General features: G+C 37.6%; 1 protein-coding gene across 5 annotated transcripts in view; it reads left to right on the plus strand.

Moving 5' to 3' along the window:
* The window catches only part of LOC149580246 (Tetratricopeptide repeat (TPR)-like superfamily protein), a 344,359-nt gene that overhangs the window by 136,037 nt on the left and 187,054 nt on the right, over nucleotides 1–21,268 (plus strand). For all 5 annotated transcript variants that reach the window (XM_089790050.1, XM_089790051.1, XM_089790054.1 and 2 more), the window contains one exon: nucleotides 19,076–19,169. In XM_089790050.1, coding sequence (XP_089646176.1) covers nucleotides 19,076–19,169 — 94 coding nt within the window. The remainder of the gene's footprint in view (nucleotides 1–19,075; nucleotides 19,170–21,268) is intronic.

Raw genomic sequence — 21,268 nt, forward strand, 5'->3', positions numbered from 1 at the left:
AGACAATATTTACTTTCCTCTACCTCCTCAATTCCTAGTCACTTTCATGAGCATAGCGCAAATTGCGAATTTTCGACGAATATTCTGCTTTTTATATAAGCCGTTTTGTCATCAACTTCACCTTATTAGAGAAAAGCTTGAGGATTGTGGGTACACCAGAGACCATGGTGTACTTGCAAAGACTGTTTTCGAAAACATCATAAGTTTCTTTAGTATGCTCTAAAAATGATTGATGATTGCTTAGTAACTCCCTAAATGTCTTCATATGTGAAATTCTCTCCAAAATATTTCATAATCTCATCAGATTTTACCTCTTTCAAAAAATAGAGATAGCGGCTTCGCGATCAGACTATGGCTTGCCCAGAGTAGCCAAATTCATAAAACCTCTATACTACTTTAGGAATACTCTGCAAATTGCTTCTTCATGCTCACCATACTCCTTATTACTCCTAGAATGCAAATCCAACATAAAAGGATTACCATTTGCCTAGATTCACGCACTTCAAAAAAGTGTCTTTCAAGGTACGCTACCGAAGCAAGTGGAGTCACAAGGGCGATCTTCCAAAATGGCAAAGACTTCATTGAAATTACTTCATTTGATCGATCAATTCACTTACTATTCCTACAAATGCCTTAGGGAAGAGATCCTGTTGAGATTAAAGTGTCAAAACCTTTCCAAATATTGATTTTGGAAAATCAAGTTTATGGCTCTGGGAGGGGTCTTGGCATATTGAAAGAAGGAAATTCCTGAAAGCGATCACTATTGAGTATTTTCACTGTTTCTCCATTCGGGAAGCTTGGGTTTGGTCCTATTGAGCATGATCTTCATTTATTTTAGTTACAATTTGTTACTTCTTCACGTTGGCTCTGAATTTCCACGGAATCTTTCTTCTTGATGTAATCTGTCTTAGAATGAGCATAGCCTAAGCATGAATCGATGTTTCAACGAAGGATTAAGCTTTCTTCTCATTTGGGAAAACACATCAACATGTGCGCGACCAAACCTATATCACCTAGCCAACTGATATGCATATACTTTTCTCAATTCTCGCATAGGCAAGCTTAAAGAAATAGATGAGAAGGAAAGCCACCTAATGGCTATCTAGACTTGGACATAGACCTAGTTGCGTTGGTTTAGCACAAAACTAGAAGTGTAAAGGGGGAAGGCTAAGAGTCTAACAACATCTACATAGGACTTAATATTAATTAGCCAATTCGGGCTCTTCTATCTAGGGCCAACTAGTCAGTCTATCAGACCAATGCTCTATCCAATCAGGATAGGTTCTTAATCATTTTAAGCATTTGTCTTCGGCTATACCTCTACCTATACGGGGTAGACTAGCATGTAAGTGACCTAAGCTTTGTACCTCTATCATTAGGTTACCAAATGAACACATAAGCAACCTTCTCAAGTCATACCTCTACCCATACACAGTAGGAAAAACATATAAGTGACCTGGAATCCGTACCTCCATCCAACCCGGAGGGGTTATTATAGGGGATAGGAATAGACAATGCTTTGATCAAAGTCTTTCACCCTTCGAGACCAATCTAGGTCTAGGGTAGCTTGCAAGAAATTACACAGTCTGCCCAAGACTGAGCCAAGGTTCTTTGCAAGGTATATCAAAACCAATAGATCCGCACCTTTCCTTGGATTTCGGGCTAGCAGCCAGGTGTGAGGCCATTGAGAGAATTACTAAGATTGATACCACCTCTCGGCATCAATACCTTCTTGAGAGTTATTTTACTTAAATGTTAGTAGTAGTTTGCTATTGTCTATGTCTTTGTTCACTTAAACTTTAAAATGCAAGATTTGCCCTTTTAGTAATTTAATGTTGCATGGTGCATAAGGTGTTGTGCTTTGGAGGTTTCCTCTACCTCCAAGTGCTTACATAGCCGTATCCATGGGATGAAGCCCCTAATGGTGCTCACTCTAAGTTCTAACAAATATGTAGTTCTAGTTTCTAATTGTTTTGATGTAACTGGTGTGGGAATAGATCCCTTTTGGGATTTTTATTTGATTATAATAGTTCTTCGCTGTCGTACACCCACTTAGGCAAATCAGATAACATTCCTAAGCATCCACTATAACCTTAACAGCACTAGGTTCAAGGTTGTAGTTTGTCCATGTGTAGTATTTATCTATGCACATGTTTCCGAATTCCTCACCTGTAACTGACAAGTTGTTGCAATCTTCTATAGGGATTATCATTCTTTTCTTGTGAGTGTTTATTTTCTTTTCCATGAGGGATTCCTCATTTGTTTAACAAGTGTTAGCTGGCTGAATTGACATCATTTATTTTCTATACATGTTTTGTTAAATAAATTATTTGAGGCTTCCACGGCCAACAAACTTATTAAAGAAGTAGCCCCTTTGAAATTGTTATTCTTTAGCTAAGCAATGATTTCTATTTAGTCTTTAGGAAAGTCACGTAAGACAAAGTCATTCACACTTGTGAATAATATAAAACAAAGCTATTCTATGACCTGCCAGCAGCATGGTAAGTGTTTAATCTTATGCTGGATTTAGAATTAATGTTGGTTCCTTGTGTGTAATTCTAACTGATCTATACCATTGCTTCCCCTGAAGATAAATTCCAATACGAGAAAGACAATATGTAGCTGGTCATAAAAATGTGACATTATAATACAACAAAAATTTGGATAGTTTTCTCCAATGGTATGTAATGTCCCCATTCTAGGCAAGCTCATTATAGCGACCCTAGTGAGCCAACAGGGTGATTTGGGGGTCCCAATTGTGTTGATGTCAGTTTTGTACCACTACATAACATATATCAATTGAATACTTGATATAGAATACCAAACGCTCAACCCTCTCTTGAAAAGTAAATACTCATGAAGAACATGAGAAAAACTCCAAGGTTCCTTACACCTATGGATACTAACTCAATTATATTAATGCGATTTTTTGGTTAATGACGTAGGTGGGCTTACGTTGTTCTTTCAAGGATGTCGAACTTTTGGTGTGATGATGATGAGATCTAGCTTTGCAATGTATACTAATGCTAAATGATGTTGATGGTGATGATGGAGGGTACGTGTATCGGCAATGCTTCTAATTTTCTAACTTTCTTCTTGAATGAACTCCAACTACTATACTACTTGCTGCTTTGTTGATGTGAGCTTTTGTACCACTACATAACATATTAGTAATTGGATATCCGATATGGAGTATCAAACATACAAGTCCTCTCTTGAAAAGTTATCGCTCACAAGATATGAGAATTACTCCAATGTTCCTTACTCTTGTGGATACTCGCTCAGTTTTATCGATGTGATTTGTTGGGAATCACATAGGCGGCCTTACGCTATTCATTCAAGGATGACTTGGGTTTTGGGATGTGGCGATGATGATGGGTTTGTGAAATGTGCAAGTGACAGATAATGTTGATGGTGATGGTGATGGAGGATATGTCTGCCAATGATGTTGATTGCGTAGGGTGGAGGCAATAATGCTTTGATGACTTTAACCTTCCTTTCTAACTTTCTAAGAATGAACTCCAACTACCAAATTACTTGCTATTCTACTCCTACTCCTATGGATGGAAAGATTAGCATATGGACGAGGATTGAATCTAATGAAAGCTAACCAATGGCCCCACCTTTACAGATGCAATGATTCAAAAGAAAAATAAATTAGTTTGCCACACAAGGCTTTCCAACAAGCTGCTAGGATGCTAGTGGTCTAGTATTGACGCCTATCAAACATTCACTAACATCACCATACAATTAGCCATCTACATTATTCTTACTTAGCAACTTGAAATGAAATTTGCTTCAACAACTTGAAAAGAAATCTACTCTAACTTTTTGGAAGTAGAAACCATGCAATAATACCAAAGGCCCTTAATCACCATGCAAGTCATACCAATGAGAAAGAAATAGGGAATTTTGGTATTATCTTATGCAACAATTTTCTCCGACCCTTACAAATGAGAGCAAATGGCCTTTTATAGATGCCAAAATTGCAACCGACAGTAGAGATCAAAGGCAAAATCGACGATTTAGATTGAATCCTAAAAACCCTAATTAGGGTTGCCACCCCATCAGCCAATGAGAAGATGCCACCTCATCAATGGACCAATAAAAAAAGTGCAAAAGTGGCTACCAATGAGAAGACACCAAAATGGTGGCCAATCACAAATAGACACTTGTCCTATTTTAGAAGAAAGAGAAATTGCCACTTGGGCTTACATCAAATGATCTTCTAATATAACTCTCCATTTTTCTTTCATTCTTTTAGCTAAGACAATGAACCTAGCTAGCCTTTCATTGACTTCTTTCAAGGGAGTACAAGGTGTGTGCTTTATTTTGAGCTCCGCCGCTTTCATCATGCTGTTTGCTGCTTGTAGTGTCTTTTCATGATCCTTCTCATACTCTTTTGCGAATCCGATAAAAGCATTGAGGGAGGAAAGAGTGTTCAAATGTCTCTTCTTGATAGTAACCTTTCCTAGCTCATCCAATCTCGATCCAAGCTTTGCTTCATAGATGTCCTCTTCTCTGATATCTTCAAAATAAAGTGCTGTTTCGATGTTGCTCATTATGGTTGTAATGGAAGTATCGACGCTTGGGCTGTGATGTGCAACTGCCTTCTATATATCTTCTTTGCCAAGGGGGATTGACCTTCCTTTAGTCTGTCCTTTACTTGTATCATGTCTACTGTACCTAGATTGGTGTCGGTTATTCGCTTCATTTTTGAGAAGGTGTTTTGGGCATCATATCCTCTTTGTCTTTCTTAGTGTTTGTCCCCTTAGGATTCTTGCTTGTACTAATATCTTCCATCTCGTCGCCCTATTACGGGATGGTAAAGTGGTGGACAATTAGAGTAGCAGAACCAAGGGAGGCAATCCTTAGACTAGAATGAAAAAAGGAAGTCAACTTAAGGACCCCTTTCAACTCTAAATGATTAAAAGTCACCTCTACCAATAGCCGGATCTTGACTCTTTTGGAATTTAGGATTAGACCTTGAGAATTTCAAATCCTCTTGCAGATCAAAAATTTAAATACTTGAAACTGCAACCATTTGTCCACAAAAATTCAGACCTTTGATCTCAATAATTTACCAAATAAAATTGCCCAATTTAGGGCAGAAATCGCAGCTCCTTTAATAAAAAACAGAATTTGCAAAAAATACATAACACCATGAAAATCTGCCTTCCAACAAAAATCGCCCAAAAGAAAGAGCCAATTTGCCCTAGGAAAATTGCTTATGAAGGAGAAATCTGCACTTGCAAGAAAAATTGCCCAATAATGGAGAGCTGCTCCAAGACAAAATTCGCCAAAAACAAGAGAAGACTGCCCTTGCCAAAAATCGCCAAACACCAAAAAGAAGATGAGAAATGAGGAGAGAAGAGGAAAAAGTTTCCTCTTATACCCAACTCCACATGCCTTCCGCAGCTGGTCGACTTGGACCTGGAGGGGAAAGAAAACAAAAAATTAAATCATAAATCTGGTCCAACAATAAATGCTTAACCAAAATTAACTTTGCCATGATGAAAATTAAATTTTTAAAATTGCCAATTGGACCAAAATTGCAAAAGGAAAATAAATAATGCCTTGGAGGTGCTAAATATTTCCATTTAATGAAGATTTAGTAATTAATATGTCATTAAAATCGGATTTTGGGTAGCCAAAAGCCATTTTTCAATATTAAATTACTAATTTCATTAAAGACTTAAGAGTTTTCAAGGCAAAATTAATCCATTTAAAGCCAATATTTTGCAATTCAATTAAAATCGATTTTGCTAAACAATTTTAGCATTTTAACACAAGTAAATTATTTCTCTAGAGCTTGAAATCGATTTTGCAATTCGATTTCATCATCACCAAAACTAATTTTTTTTTTAGCAAAGAAATTTTCAAAACTCAAATCTAATAAAATTTCACTTTTTGAAAATTATCCAAATTTACACAATTATATCCAAATTTTCAAAAGAAATCGTCTAAGTACAAATTTTACAATTTTATCTTGCCAAGTGTTGTTCTTTGAAATTTTTGTCCGGCCTAAGGATGAAATTGGTTGCTCTGAAAAATTAGGCGAAATCGGGTGAAAATAAGTTTAACCCTCTCCCCTCTAGCCCGAATGTGTCAAAGACTTAAAGTTTTCAAAAAAAATCAAATCAAATTTTTTTGGGCAACTCAAAAAATTGCCAAGGCGATTAAAAAAAAAGGGGGTACTTCACAACATGCTTTACTTCTACTCCTATGAATGGAAAGATTAGCAAATTGACAAGGATCAAATCTGGTGACAGCTTACCAGCAACACTACTTCCATAGATGTAATGATTCAAGGGAAAAAAGACTAGATTATCACACAAGGCTTCTTAACAAGCCACTAGGATGGTAGTGGCCTAGTTTATGGATCCCTATCAAACATCTACTAATATCACCATACAACTATCCATCTACTCTTACTCTTTCTTAACAACTTTCTTGAAATAAAATCTACTTTAACAACTTCAATGAAAATTTAACTCTAACTATTGGAATTAGAAACCATGCAATAACACCAAGTGTTCTTAATCACTATGCAAGACACAACAATGATAAGAGAAGCAATTTTGGTATCATCTTAAGCAACAATTTTGTTCAACCCTTTACAAATGAGAGCAAATGGCCTTATATAGGGGCCAAAATTACAACCAATGGTAGAGTTTAAGAGGCAAAATCAACGATCCAGAACAAATTCTAAAAGCCCTAATTAGGGTTGCCACTCCATCGGCCAATGAGAAGATGCCACCTCATCAATGGACCAATGAAAAAAAAAGAAAAGTGGCAACCAATGAGAAGGCACCAAAATGGTAGCTAATTAGAATCAAACACCTATCCTACCCAAGAAGAAAGGAGAATTTGCCACTTGGGCTTACATCAAATGATTCTCTAATATAATTCTACCCTTTTCTTTCATCTTCTTAACCAAGGCAATGAACTTGGCTAGCTTGTAGTTGACTTCCTTCATGGGAGGGCAAGGTGTGTGGTTCATCTTGAGCTCAATTGAATTCATCATGTGGCTTTCTGCTTGCAGTGTCTTCTCATGATCCTTCTCATATTCGTTCGCATATCCGATAAAGGCATTGAGGAAGGCAAGGGTGTTCAAATGCTTCTTCTTGGTGGCAACCTTCTCCAACTCATCAAGTCTCAATCCAAACTCTGTCTCATTGACGCTCTCCTGTTTGATATCTTCAAAATCAAGTGCAACGCCAACATCGTCCAACATGGTTGAAATGGAAGTGTCAATGCCTGGGCTATGCTGTGTAATCTCATTCTGTATCTCGTCAAGTATCCTCAATTTGATGGTCAAGGCAACATACCAAGAATTCACTGTACTCATTTCTCCTTCATCCACCAACTTGGTTCTTTCCAAATATCTCTCTGGTAGCCCAATAAATGCTCATAGCTTGGGAATGGCCAAGTCCTTAACTGGAAGGAAATCTTTCCACTCTCCTTCAAATGTTTTGAATTTGTCTCTAATAGCCACCAATGACCTGAATGTCGAGATAAAGGAAGACAAGAAATTTTGCCCATCTTGAATTATATCATTGATCCAATCTTTGATTTCGTGCAGCTGAGCTGATGTCTCATCTATGTTACTCCCGCTGTCTTGCGGAAGGGCTGCCTAATGCAACTGTTGGACAAGCTGGCAATCTCTCCAATACTTGTTTTCGGCCTCCAACTTCACAACCCTCTCGTTTGCCTTCCTCAACCTTTCTCTAATTGAAACCATGCCTTCCTGGATCTCCTCACACGCCATGTCATCTATGACTCTTCCCAAGTTATGCTCTACTCTTTCATACTCTTGAGCTACAATCTCATCCACTGCCTTGCTAACCTTTGGTATAGCAATCTGAACTTTTCGGTGACCATCATCATTACTCCTGATTACCTTTGGCACCGTATTTGCAATTTGTTTATGTTTTTCACTATCTTCCTTTTCCACTAACCCTTGAATATCTTCAACTGTTTGGACAGTCACCACCTCGCCTCTTGGCATAAGCATTTGCCTCAACCATAGTGGTGCAGTGCATCTCCCCAAATTTGGATTCAGTTCGACTAGAAAAGCATCACCAATAGCCTTAGTGATGCAGGAGCATCCAGAGGTATAAAGGCAATCCTGTGTCACGCAAAAAAATGCACTTAGACTTAGTTTCTGTTTCATGTGTTTTCATTTTTGGACACCCATTTGGGTCAAATAAAGGTTCCAACTCTCACAGTTCCACTATTAGTGTGCTAGAAAATCTCGAAAAAATAGGAGCATGTAATTGGGTCGTCATTTGGTAAACTAGAAGGTGTGAATTGGCCAAATGAATGTAATTGTGATTTAGAACATTCCAGAAAAAGAATCAGGTCAAAAGGCCCCACGGTTTGAAAGTTATTGCAATTTTTCGGGTTTTGAAGACCTCCTAAGAATGCTTCAAAGTCAAGTTAGGGGCATTAAATGACCTCAGAGGGCTATAGAGCGCTTCGAGAGCTTTCCGAAAATGTAAACGGTTCGTCAATTGGAGCTACAGTTCAAAAGTTATGCCTCCCAGAAGTTCGGTTACCATTTCTGGATTCTTCTAGATTTGCGTCGACTTCTAACGCAGCTTCTGGAACCTTCTATTTGGTCGGTGGATGCCTACTAGCACTTTCTAGAATGTACTCCTAGTCCTTAACCCTCCGGGGTCTATTTAAGGAGATTTCTGGCATTGTAAAAGGCAGTTCGGAGTGGAGTTTGAGAGGAGGTATTGAAAGGAGAAATTATCTCCACATTTATGCTATTGTAAGCCCTTAGGGCATGTTTTGAAGTTTATTTTCGTTGTACTGAATGTACTAGCTTATTTTTCAGTTAATACAGTTTCCCTTCTTCTGTTGTGTCCATTCTGTTCTTGGGTTGTGTCCCCATCACTTAGGTGCCTAACTTATTTCCTCAATATCAATTGACCTATCCTCTTCTTCACTAGTAATTGTCATACCATTTCCGTGTTGGTTCTCCGAGAGAGGAGAGTATTTGGTACTGTCATTGTAACCACTTGATTCCGAATAAGAGCTCACCTCTACCACGACCCTTTGTCCACTTGTATTAACCCCTTGGCTCCTAGCCTCAATTATGCTCTCCCTTGATAGTGTTACATTTTGTTTCTTTGCTGGAGGCTCCTGATGTTCTTTACTTTTCTCAAACTCCAAATTTCTCTTCTTGCTCTTAACTGCTCTTTGTTGCTGGCTACTGCCCCCACCTTTCTGTTTGACTAACTCCGTTGAACCTTCTTCCTCCGGTTTCATCTTCTCATAAGTTAGGTGTACCTTTCGACTTTGTAATTGCCTTAACTTCTCATTGTACCATGACTTAGTGTGTAGATCAACTGTCCTTGTAACTACCCCTAAGGAAGGATCCTGATGATCATCCCAATCCATTGGATCCAATTCTGTTCCATCCACTGTATCATAATCTTCTCTTAGCACATTTTCATTATTTTCTAGTTGATTGAGAATATTAAGGCCTCTCCATCTGATTGCCCTCATCATGCTCGCTGACAATTTTGAGAAAGCTAGCTCCCTCACATGAAAGTCATCTTGTGCATTGGCCCAAAAATCTTCTATAGTAGGAATATGTTTGAATGTGTTTTCATGAGATGCCTTGATAAGACCATTAGGATCAAATCCCTGTCTTGCTCTATGCCTTCCTAGATGATACCATTCTTTCTCCGCAGCTGCAAAAGCGACAGGATTGGGGCAAGTATCATTGCCTATTCCAAATGAGAAGGTAATCCCTGTCTCACCTTTAAGTTTCATCATCTTGTCACAATGCTCAAGTTGCCTAGCCAACTCCATCAAAACTATTTTGTCGCATGGGTACCTTGGAAGTCTCTTGGGAATAATTGTACTTCCTGCTACTCTAATATATGTAAATTGCAGAAATTGGATGAACCAACTCCCATACTTCTTACCTTTTGCTTCCGCTTCCAGTGAGAGCCTCCTAGCAGGTGTCCCTTGTAATATCCTTAACGTCTTCATGGCAAAGGCGTCATAAAACATCTTATAAGCTTTGGTGTTGTGCAAATGAAGCTGTGGATAGCACTCATACACCAAACATTGCCAATCACTCCTAAGGCCTTAAGTCCAGGAGTTTTATATAGTCTCGCAATTAGATAGAAAAGGTAGGATCCCATGTAGAATTGCTTTTGATTTTTAATTGTCCTAAGTTGCAACTCTAAATTTGCATTTATAATTCTAGCCCAATCAGATTTTCTTTTTCCATTTTCAATTTCATCAGTAAAATGGTACATCCAGCTCTCGAATTGTATACCTTGAGCTACACCCATGATTTGGTTGAGAAGCACAATATGGTTGCCATACTGTGATTTGAAATCTGACTTGGTGAGCTTTGATGACTTGGTAACTCCCTTTTTGCCTTCATGTAACCAATTCTGCTTTAGATGAATGAAGTAGGCATCTTGATTATCTTGAAAGAGCTTGGTTGTTTGATCCATCATTACCACTGTCATGCCTTTATGCTAGGGAATATTGAATACCTCTTCGACCACTTGTCTATTGCTGTTAGCCAATGCTCACTTCCGTTCATCGAAAATGATGGACTTGATCACAATATCAAACAGGGATGCACATTCATTGCCAATTCCGGACAAGGCAAGGTAGGAGGGAAAGTTGCCGCGTGCACAATTCCGCTCATGTAGATCTCCACTATGGAGGATTGTCCTTCCTTCAATCTATCTTTAAACTATACCATGTTCACCGTGCCGATATTGTTATCACTTATTTGCTTCACTTTCGAGAAGAAGGTGGTCTTAGGTATCATGTCTTCCTTGTCTTTTTTGGTATTCGTTCCCTTTGGGTTTTTGCTTGTACTAACATCGACCATCCTAAACACTTATTTCTACCTCTTCATTCTAAATGATGTGGACTACACTTATCAATCTCCGAACTTATTTCTATTGATGGAATCTAGCTTATTTTTGCCTCTCCAAATCCTCTCCACACTTATCAATCTTCAATCCTAAGGGTGGGACTACCACTTATTTCAGCCTCTTCATTACCTTAGGATGGATTATACTTATATCTCCCAACTTCAATCTTAGGGTGGTCTAGCTTATTTTTGCCTTTCCATATGTCCTATTATGAAATCTACATTGATATCTCTCAATTTCAGCCCATCAATGAAGATGATGAAGTGGTGGATGAAAAGTGCAAGAAGAAGATAAGAGAGACGAACCATGCAAAAAAAATGAATAAAATCCACCTTTAAAACCGATCTTCACCTCTAAAAATGAACAAGAATCTTACCTTAAATCTGCCTTCTACCAACAATTGGGCCTCTTCAAGTTCAGATTTGATCTCAGAAATTTAAATCCTCCTTCAAAATGTGATGCCCTAGCAAATGAATTGCTTGCAAAAATCTGCTCCTTTCTTCAAATTTTGACCTTCTTGCCAAAATTGCCCAACTTGAAGGAAAATCTCTGCGCTAGGGCAGAATTGTCTGCTCCAAATCAGAATTTCAATCTTCTAAATTTGCCCAAATTGCCAAAAATCAGATCTCAAATCATCCTTGCCTCTTCACCAAATAAAATCGCCATAGCTGGAGAAAAAATTCGCTGCCCTAGGAGGAAAATCAGACCTTAAAAAATTGCCCAATCTTGCAAAAATAATCAGACCTTCTCCAAAATCGCCTTAGGGGTAGAAATCACCCAACTTGAAGGAAGAAATCGCTACCAAGAAATGGAAAATCAAACCTCAAAATCGCTGCCAAGGACAAAATCGCCCCTTTAGAAGAAAATCACTCAACCAAGCAAGAGGAGGTGGGAATGAATGAGGAGGTAAGAGGGGAGAAGCCCATTCTTATATCTTCCTGTTGATCTCTAGAGTGGGCCAACCTGCCTGGAGGGAAACAAAATTTAAGTTAAACCTCCAAAGATGGCCCAGTTTTAAATGAAACATTAAAATAGCGATGCCCTATAGCGAAATTGGTCATTTAATTGCCAATTTGATCCAGAATTGCAAGATAGAAATAAGGTAAGCCTAGAAGATGTCAAAATTTTTATTTAACAACATTTTGACAATAAAAATATCATTAAAATCGAATCTAGCAATCCAAAATCAATTTTCAATTTTTTTTAACATTTTTAAAATCCTCTAGGCAAAATGTCAACCAAATTAATGAGATTTTTAAAATTAATCCAATTTCAATTTTGCGATACACTTTCAATTTTTTAACAAAATAAATCCTTTTCCTGACACTCGAAATTGAAACTCTAAATCCAATTTCACTATGAAAATTTTTTTTCATCGAAAGATTTCAAGATTTTTCAAAATGACTAAATCTAAACTTCATTTTGAAAATGCTCAAGCTTTTACAATTATATCAAAATTTTCAAAAATCCATCTAAGTTCGAAACTTGCAAATTTGTCTTGCTAGATATTATTTTAACCATGAAAAAATGTTGTTTTTGAATTCTGTTAAGCCTAAGGACAAAATTACATGTTCAGGAAAATATAGTTTAGCACTAGGTGAAAATAAACGGAATCCCTCCTAGAGACCGAGACGTCCAAGGTGTAAAATTGGCAATTCAAATACCTCTGGACAACTCCAAATTTGCTAAGGCAACCAAAAAATTCCCAACATCCACAAAAACTGTCAAAGCTTGCTTGAAAAGGGAGTCCCCAAAATTTTTTGGGGCGATGGTGTGAAAACTTCACAAGTTGCAAACTTGCTATTTTTAGTAAGTCTATTTTGGTAGTGCAGTGGGTGGCTCTAACAGTTGGTTGTCAGTGGCAGTGGATGTAGTTATTAATTGCATGAGCTCTTATTTATTAATTAAAGTCACATTATTATAATAATAATATTTTATTATAATGATATTGAGAGATATTTTTGAAAAAGTGTGTTGGAAAGTTTCAAGTGTTGAGTTCATTTGGGAAACTTTTGCAAATAAAGGTTTGTAAATAGGATCTCATTTCATTGGATAAGGCATCTGATTATTTGATTATCTTTTTTTTCTCTTGTCGTCTTTGTGACATTTCTGAGTCTGAAGTTTGTGCCCTTGCTGAGGTAAAAGGGTTTGATTTTGAAGTCTGAAGTTGATTTTCTTGTCAACAAATTTCTTGTTAAGACTGATCATAACAGTCTGGAATACTTAGTGAAAGGGGATTAAATGATTGGAAGCAGAAATCGGAGAGGAAAATTCAAGCCTATGATTTTGATATTGAGTTTGTTAAATGGAATAACAATGTGGTGGCTAGTGCCTTGTTTGTTAAAGGGAATACTCAGTAATCATTACTGAGTATTCCAAAAACCAGCTTGCTAATGATGTTGTGGAAGGCGAAATTCAAGATCGTAGGTTCAAGATGGCTGATGAGCTGATTCTATTGAAGGATCGAGTGTATCTCATAGATGATTCCAAAATGAAGAAAAAGATTTTTGAATACTTGTGATGACACTCCCCTTGCAGGCCATCCAGGTTTCTACAAAACATATAAACAAGTAAAGGACCATTTCACTTGAAAGGGACTGAAAAAGGATGTGATGCAACATGTAAGAGAGTGCAAGAAGTGTCAGCAAAATAAGGCTTAGCATGTTTTCCGGTGGGGCTGATGCAACCTTTATCTATCTCTTTGCCGACTAGGGAGTTTTACAGAGGTTATTGTTTGCTTGCAGGTCTCTCTTTGCTGGCTGTACTTCTTTGTGGAGGGCTGTACACCTTGTTTGTCGAGAAGCTAGGGCTTGGGATGTTCTAAGTTACTGTTTTTGAGGCATTTGAACCTGCAATGACCTTCTTTACCATTTGCATGGATTTTAGAATAGTATTTGAAGTGTGGCATCTAGTTTGAGAGGGCTATAGTGCAAATTTTATGAACATCTCAAGTTATTTCAATGCTGCATTTTCTAGTTATGTATGGAATGAATACATACTGCTATTTGATGATCCGGGTTGCCTTCATAAATAAAAGTTGGATTTATCTAGATCAGAAATAAAACTTGGATTTATCTACTTGATGTATTTCTGAATGTTGTTTAATTTCTGAGTTGTTTAGTTACTGCAACTTTCTTTGTTATCAGTGATTCTGCACCTTATTTATCATCCCATAGCCATTGCAAAAGACATTCAAAACAAAGATAAACAAAGCAAAATAGGGCAACATATTACATGAAACCTCCAAATGCACAATCAGAAGGCTGCACCAAGACCAATGAGGAGTATCATATCTTCCTCTCCAACAATGATTAAAGCAAACTTCCACAATTAAAATGAAAAGCCTACAAGCCCATGCACAAGACATATTTCAACCAATGTACCGATGCTAGAATCAAGGCATTTTGTTCCAATTAATTGGTCATCCATTTGTCCACACTTGGCATTCCACTAGTTTCCATTAGATGTCCAAATCAAATAATAGGAATATATTCTTCATAAAAAATCATTTCAAGCAATTAAGAATGAATTGATACCGAGAAATGGTTTCCAATAAACCAATAAAATCTATATTGTAGCTGACAGGTAGAATAGTATCCGAACGAGCGCGTGACGGTTGAGTCACCCCTTCGCGGAATGGACATTGGATCATCATTGTAATCAATCATATCGAATATTGTAATATCTTCTGTATACATGCAAATAATAAAATGAATACTTCTGTGTTACATGTTCTTGTCCATGTTCTTGTCTATTGTCTGAATGCATTAATAAATCGTTTACCCTGTACGGTAAACATTTAGCGCCGTTGCCTATAAGGGCTTGGTGCTATGAATGCTAAACACATTGAATAAAGATAGAAATAAGAATCAAGAAGATGATGACATAAGTGTGGCACGAGAAGTATTAAACTGCACATAGCAAAGTGACCGGAGGCACAGACTCCAACAACTCGCTGAAGGGTATGGTAGTGGTGGCACAGGAGGTGACCACGGTACCATGGGAGCACTGACAAACGGAGTGCAGTCGCCAAGTCGATCAAGGGAAAGGTTGATAGAAGAAGCCTGAGAAAGGCGAAGGGTGATCGAAGGAACAAAGGAAGAATTGGCAAATTGGTATACGGCAAGGGGGAATCTAGACGGAAGAGAAAGGACCAGCGTGGCTCAGAGTGTCGAAGGAATATGAGCATGGGGTGAACTCTTCGTCCCTGATACACTTGACGAGCAAATACAGTTTGGTCGAAACAACCAAGTCCTTTAGGAAGTCTTCATGCCACTTGAGAATGAAGGTGTCCGTAACGCGGGTGTTCAAAGTGGCACGGAAGTAGAGAACAATGCGGGTACAAACAATAGCGCACAAAAAAAGAAAGGGTACCAATGACCAGTCCAAAGGAAAAGTTACCAAAGTTCGATGGGGATGGCATGGCTGACCCGATCAGACACTGCAAAACTTGCGAGATGATTTGGACAACAAATGGAAAAAACAACCAAGACGAATGGGCAAGGCTATTTCTAGCCACCTTACGAAGAGTAGCCAATTGTTTGGTTTTTTGACACCGACTTGGCAAAGCTAACGACATGGGAAAACATAAAGAAGGAATTTACTACAGAGTTTCAACTGCTATGAGATGATAATGAGAAAGTAGCAGAAATCTACACCACAAAACAAGGAAAAAATGAAACAGTCCATGTATATGCTAGAAAGCTAAGAGAATTAGTAAATAAAATGGAAAGTAAGCTAGCAGACGGGCTGTAAAAGAGATGGTTCATAGAAGGACTATGCTTGGAGTTAAAAAGGAAAATGAAGATTGTACTGCCATCGTCGTACACTGAAGCATACAATTGAGCAATGAACTTAGAGAGTGAATAGAGAACAAAAAAAAGAAGAAAAGAAGATCATCCTACTCAGATGAATCCTCTTCTGAAGATAGCAGTGGTCATGAAAAGGGCAGTAGGAAGGTCCAAGCTCTCCAGAAGGATATGATTAGGATGATGAAAGAGTTTAAGAATATGCAGAAAGGGAATAACTAGACCAAAGAAAATGAGCTATGCTACACAGAATGCAAGACAGAAGGCCACACTAAGGGATCCTGTCCGAAGAATTAGTTTTGTGATATCTGCCAAATTGCGGGAAATTCCACAAAGGAATGCCCATTCAATACGAAAACAAGAGGGCATCAACAAGTGCTCCTGACACAGGAAGCATCCACATCGGGAGGGAATGGAAACACAAACAATGACGGTGCCACCTCGGGTGGGTACAAAAAAAACAGAAGGAGACAAAACAAAAACACTACCAACAACAATAATAACAATAATAATGGGGGCTGCTGTCAGATTCAGTATGATGTGAACAACCGACTAATGGTTTAGTGTCAAGCATGCAACTTATGGGGCAACTTTGCATGAAATTGTACAACGATGAACACACTGAAGTTGCTATCCAAATGGTGTGGTCCTGGAGACCATGAAGATGCCATGTGCTTGAAATCGAAATTAGGAGTAAATTTGATCAGCATCGAAGCAGGAATGAAGGAAGAGGAAGTCCTTGCAATCACGCATAAATAGGCAAAGCTATACTCAGACCCAACAGAAGAAAAGAAGAGACTGGAAGAAGCATGGGCAAAAATTGAGAAAGGGATGCAGTCAGAGAAATCACAAACAGAGAAGGGGGATATTGCGGGTACCTCAATAAGGAACTGCGCAGAACAGGACATCATAAGGTGGATATTACAAACTGAAGTGCCAGTAAAATTAAATGATTTGATCCTCACAATGCCCCAACTACAAACGACACTCATAAACATGACTCCGACTGTTAAACTACTAGAAGAACCCAAGAAGGAGAAGGAAAGCGGAACAAGTGCAACAGACCCAATACTACTAGCCCTCACATTAGGAAGGCATTCGACGGTCGTAGAAATGGGTATATTGGGAATGATCCTCTCAGACACAATTGTGAACAAAGGTTCGAGGGTAAATGTCCTACTAGAAGATACCTGGAAGAAGTTGGGATAGTCAACATTGTGGCCACCCACGTTCCAATTGCTAACTGTAGACCAACATGACATTAAGCCTCTAGGGATCCTAATAGCACAACCAGTGACTATTGGAACACAACGGTTCTTGCTCGACTTTGTAGTCATACCGCTAAAAAGAAAGGGATATGACGCCATTCTGGGATGAGGATGGCTCGTGCAAGCAAAGGTCAAACATGACTTGAAAAAGAATACACTATCAATGGAGAGCAGAGGACGGAGATTCATTATTGATTTACACACACAAATGGTGAGAGAAGAAGCTGGATTGTTTGATTCAAAAGGAGAGGATGAAGGGAAGAAAACCAAGAAGCAAGAAATGCCTATCTCAACACCTTCAGGGACAACGACCAAGAAACAACCAAGGGTGAATTGAACCAGAGGAGGGGCAAATACAACCTCTTTGACTGACATTCAATCTCCCTAAACCCACAAATGCACTTCCCAAAGAAGATTCCGGAATAGACCATCAACATCTCGATTGTCTTCATTGTCTTCAGCCTTGACAACACCAAGGACCACACCTAAGCCACTGGCATTACCTACCTTAGCTAGGTTTTTCACTGCTGATTTTGTTTTCTATGTCACCATGGAAGTTCAATACATGAGTTACCTACAATTCTTGTAGTTGTTTGCTAGTCCTTGTTACAATTCCAATTATATTTCATGGAGTAGTTCAAAGTAGAATTGTCTATAATTTTTGTAGTAATTTTAAAAGGATAGTTTTGCTTTCATAATTGTAGTTATGTTTCATTCCCACTTATCTCACTACTTACAGCCGTTGTGCATAGCTACAATGCATTCACAAGTTTATGACCTTAGATTGACATGTATACCAAATTGAAATACTTATTTAAGATAAAATTTATTTTATTTCCCCCCTTAGTTTTGGCCTATTAGCATCTGTTGAATGCACCATATCCGTCCAATTGTCTCTTATGCGAATTAAAAAGCAATAGAAAACCATGCATCTTTTTGAAACTTGGGCTACTAGTCTAATTAACCTCACCCAACCCTTAAAAAATCTATAAAATTCATAGTCCTCATCATTTAGATTGTTCAAATTCTTCATCTTCATTGCAATTTGTCTAAAAAAAGGATTATTTTGTAAGAAATAGTGAGGAATCGGTGTTTGGAGAAAACATGGTGAAAGAATTATGAAAATGGCTGGTGCCATGCAGGTTTGTGTGGTCTTTGAAGCCTTAATTTTGCAAAGCTTTTGCATTGCCTCTCTTTTTCTTCTATTCTTGTAGTGTACTCGCAATTTTCGTTTGTTTATCTAATTGTATCCATTGTAAATTCCATTTTGTCACTACTTTGAGTTCTCTCATTTCTATCAATGCTATGAACAGCTTGAGTTTTAATATTGGACATGCAATATTTTAGGTGTTTCATTGCCTTTGCTCAAGTTTTTGTACATGCTTTGATTTTTGATGGAAATCTGGGTACACAATTGGTTGTATTGCTAATTTCAGAAATTTGCATATTCCAATTTACCTAAGGAACTCCACGATTATAGTAGCTGGTAATGTTCAATGGCTCTCATAGTTCCTTATGAATAACGAATAGGCGTTGTGCAATGTTTGATATGCTATTATCAAGAAAATCTGTTGTCTATAACATTCGTTTTCATTGGTTTGTGGTTAATCTATTGATATTTTTACTTCGTACTTTGGAATTATAAAATAGCAATTTCTGAGTTCTTGAGCAAATTTGATTGTTACAAAAAATACATATTGTTAATCTATCTATCCTATGCTTCTGGATTTGATTGTGTAAGAACTTTCTGAATATCAATATTTCAGGTCAGAATACGTGATCCACCATCAAGATGATTGATAATCTTTTTTTTAATGATACTTTGAAAAATTTGTTTACTTTTAATCTTGTATTAAAAAGTGATTATGATTTCTTAAGCTGTTTTATTTGTTACAAAAGCTATATATTTAATGCTCATATTCATTGAAGAGTTGGATTAGGGCAAGGACATCTGCTTTCCATGGAGGGTGTGTTGGCTCTTTATTTTTCTGGTGAAATTATTGGTGCAAATACTATACTTACAGCTGTCATCAACTAGTTTTATATCTTTTCCACTTGCTTTTTTCTGATTTATCAGAGTTGCCAAACATGTTGGGAGAGTCTGATGTGAACAAGACCGTAGATATTGATTCTGATCCAACTTTTAATAAACGCCTTGAGACAATACGAAGGTATGTAAATTTTTATTGCATCTTAAGGAGGCAATATTGATAATGCTGGACCTCAATATCTTTGGTTATTAATTTTAATAACCAATTTTAAGTTCTGGAAAATTTGCCTTTAAGAGATGTACCTCTTCACATGTATACAAAAATTGAATTGATAGTCATGCCATTAAAAATTATTTAGTTGATGCTGTAATCACCATAACTTTATACTTGTGGTAGACTTGTTTCATTATCCAATTGGTGTATAAATGTAATAATTTAGTTAATTGTTATATGAAGTTAACTCAATGGTGATGGTCTAATCAACAACAACCCGCTCTTTAAGAAGAAAATGTACAGTAAGGCATTTGTGCTGATTTCATGCACAGTCCTTGAACTACATTCTCTATAATTGGACATTGTCGTCAATAAAGAATTGATTGTGATATTTGTTTACCATACAAGGTAAATGGATACTTATTGCATTAATAGATTAGAATGTAACACAAAACAAATACTTTATTCATATAAGCATATATGCAATTCCAATTACCATGATCCTCCATAAATCCATTTGGACAATGTACATATACTTCCCGAAGGAGTGATTGAACCGTCACGCAACCTTTCGGATACCAACTCAACCTGTTGGCTACAATATAGTTTTTACTGACAACATCATCCCCCCCAAAAAGTAAAGTCCTCTCCGGACGACAAAATAGAGACAACTTATACATCAAAATTCAAAATATGACTCAAATAACTAAGAAGAAGAGGGATGCATTCCTGGTAGTGCTGATGTGGTAGACGTCTTCTGTGCCCTACACTTATTTAGGTGCGTTCATAGCTCACGTACTTGCTTGGTTCATATCTCCAAATCTGCCTCGGCCTGCATCTAAATCTCCAAGGCTGATTGCATCATCTTGGCAATCTTTCCAAGCTCTGCCTCCTTTTCTGCTGTAGCTGACTGTTCTCCTGCCTAGCCTCATCTAGCTGAACCATAAATGCTATCCTCTCAGACTCCCAAGCTGCTCTTTCTGACTCTCAAGTTGCTCTCTTTGCAGTTAGATTTGCCTTCACCACTGTTAACCTGATAGCTGACTCCTCCCAAGCCCTCTTTGCCACTACCTGGTCTACCTGGCTCCTCCAAAGAGCATAATAAGCACCACGATATATCTGTCTGTTCATTAGTACTGATGTACTCAAGTTTGATGATATCTTGATCTACCATATCTCTGATGTAGTGATAGAGAATTTCCATATGCTTGGATCGATTGTAAAACACTGGATTAGCTGAAAGTTTACAACTCTGGTTATCACAACGAATGATAGTAGGCTTCAAAGTTTCTTTAAACAAATCAAATAAAACCTTTCGTAGTCATACAACTTCTCTGGCTCCTAATGAAGAGGCTATGTATTCTGCTTCAGTAGAGCTTAATGCAATTGAGGACTGTTTCTTACTGCACCAAGAAATCATCTAGGATCCAAGACTGAAGCAACATCCTGAAGTACTCTTACACTTAGTAGAACTACCTACCCAATCTGAATCTGAAAAACCATGAAAATTTATCTCAACTTGATCATATCTGATTCCCATGCCAATAGTTCCTTTTAGATATCTTAGGATATGTTTAGCTATCATTAGGTGAATCTTCTTCGGAGTAACCATGAACTAACTCAAGGTGTTAGTAGCATAACATATGTCAGGACGAGTATTCATTAAATACATTAATGAACCAATGATTTGTCTGTACAGAGTAGGATCAACAGGTTCAGATTTATCCATGCCATCCTCCAATTTATGTAAATTAAGTTCCATAGGAGTAGAAGCTGGTTTGCAGTCCATCATTCCAAACTTTGTTAGAATATCAATAGTATATTTTCCTTGGTTTAGAAAGATGTAGTTTTCCTTTTGCGAAACTTCCAGTCTAGGAAGTAGTGAAGAGGACCTAACTCTTTCATGTCAAATTCAGCTATCAATTCTTGTTTGCATTTACTTATTAGATGTTCTTCACCTGTAGTAAATAAGTCATCAACATATTTTCAAAAAGGTTGAAGGCAATGTCTTCTTCTAATTTAACATCCCTACTGATTTCAATTTTTTTCTGACTTGGAATATAGAC

Source organism: Cupressus sempervirens, chromosome 1 (assembly GCF_028749045.1).
Source record: "Cupressus sempervirens isolate cs-2001-9-10 chromosome 1, ASM2874904v1, whole genome shotgun sequence".
In the NCBI taxonomy this organism is placed as follows: Eukaryota; Viridiplantae; Streptophyta; class Pinopsida; order Cupressales; family Cupressaceae; genus Cupressus; species Cupressus sempervirens.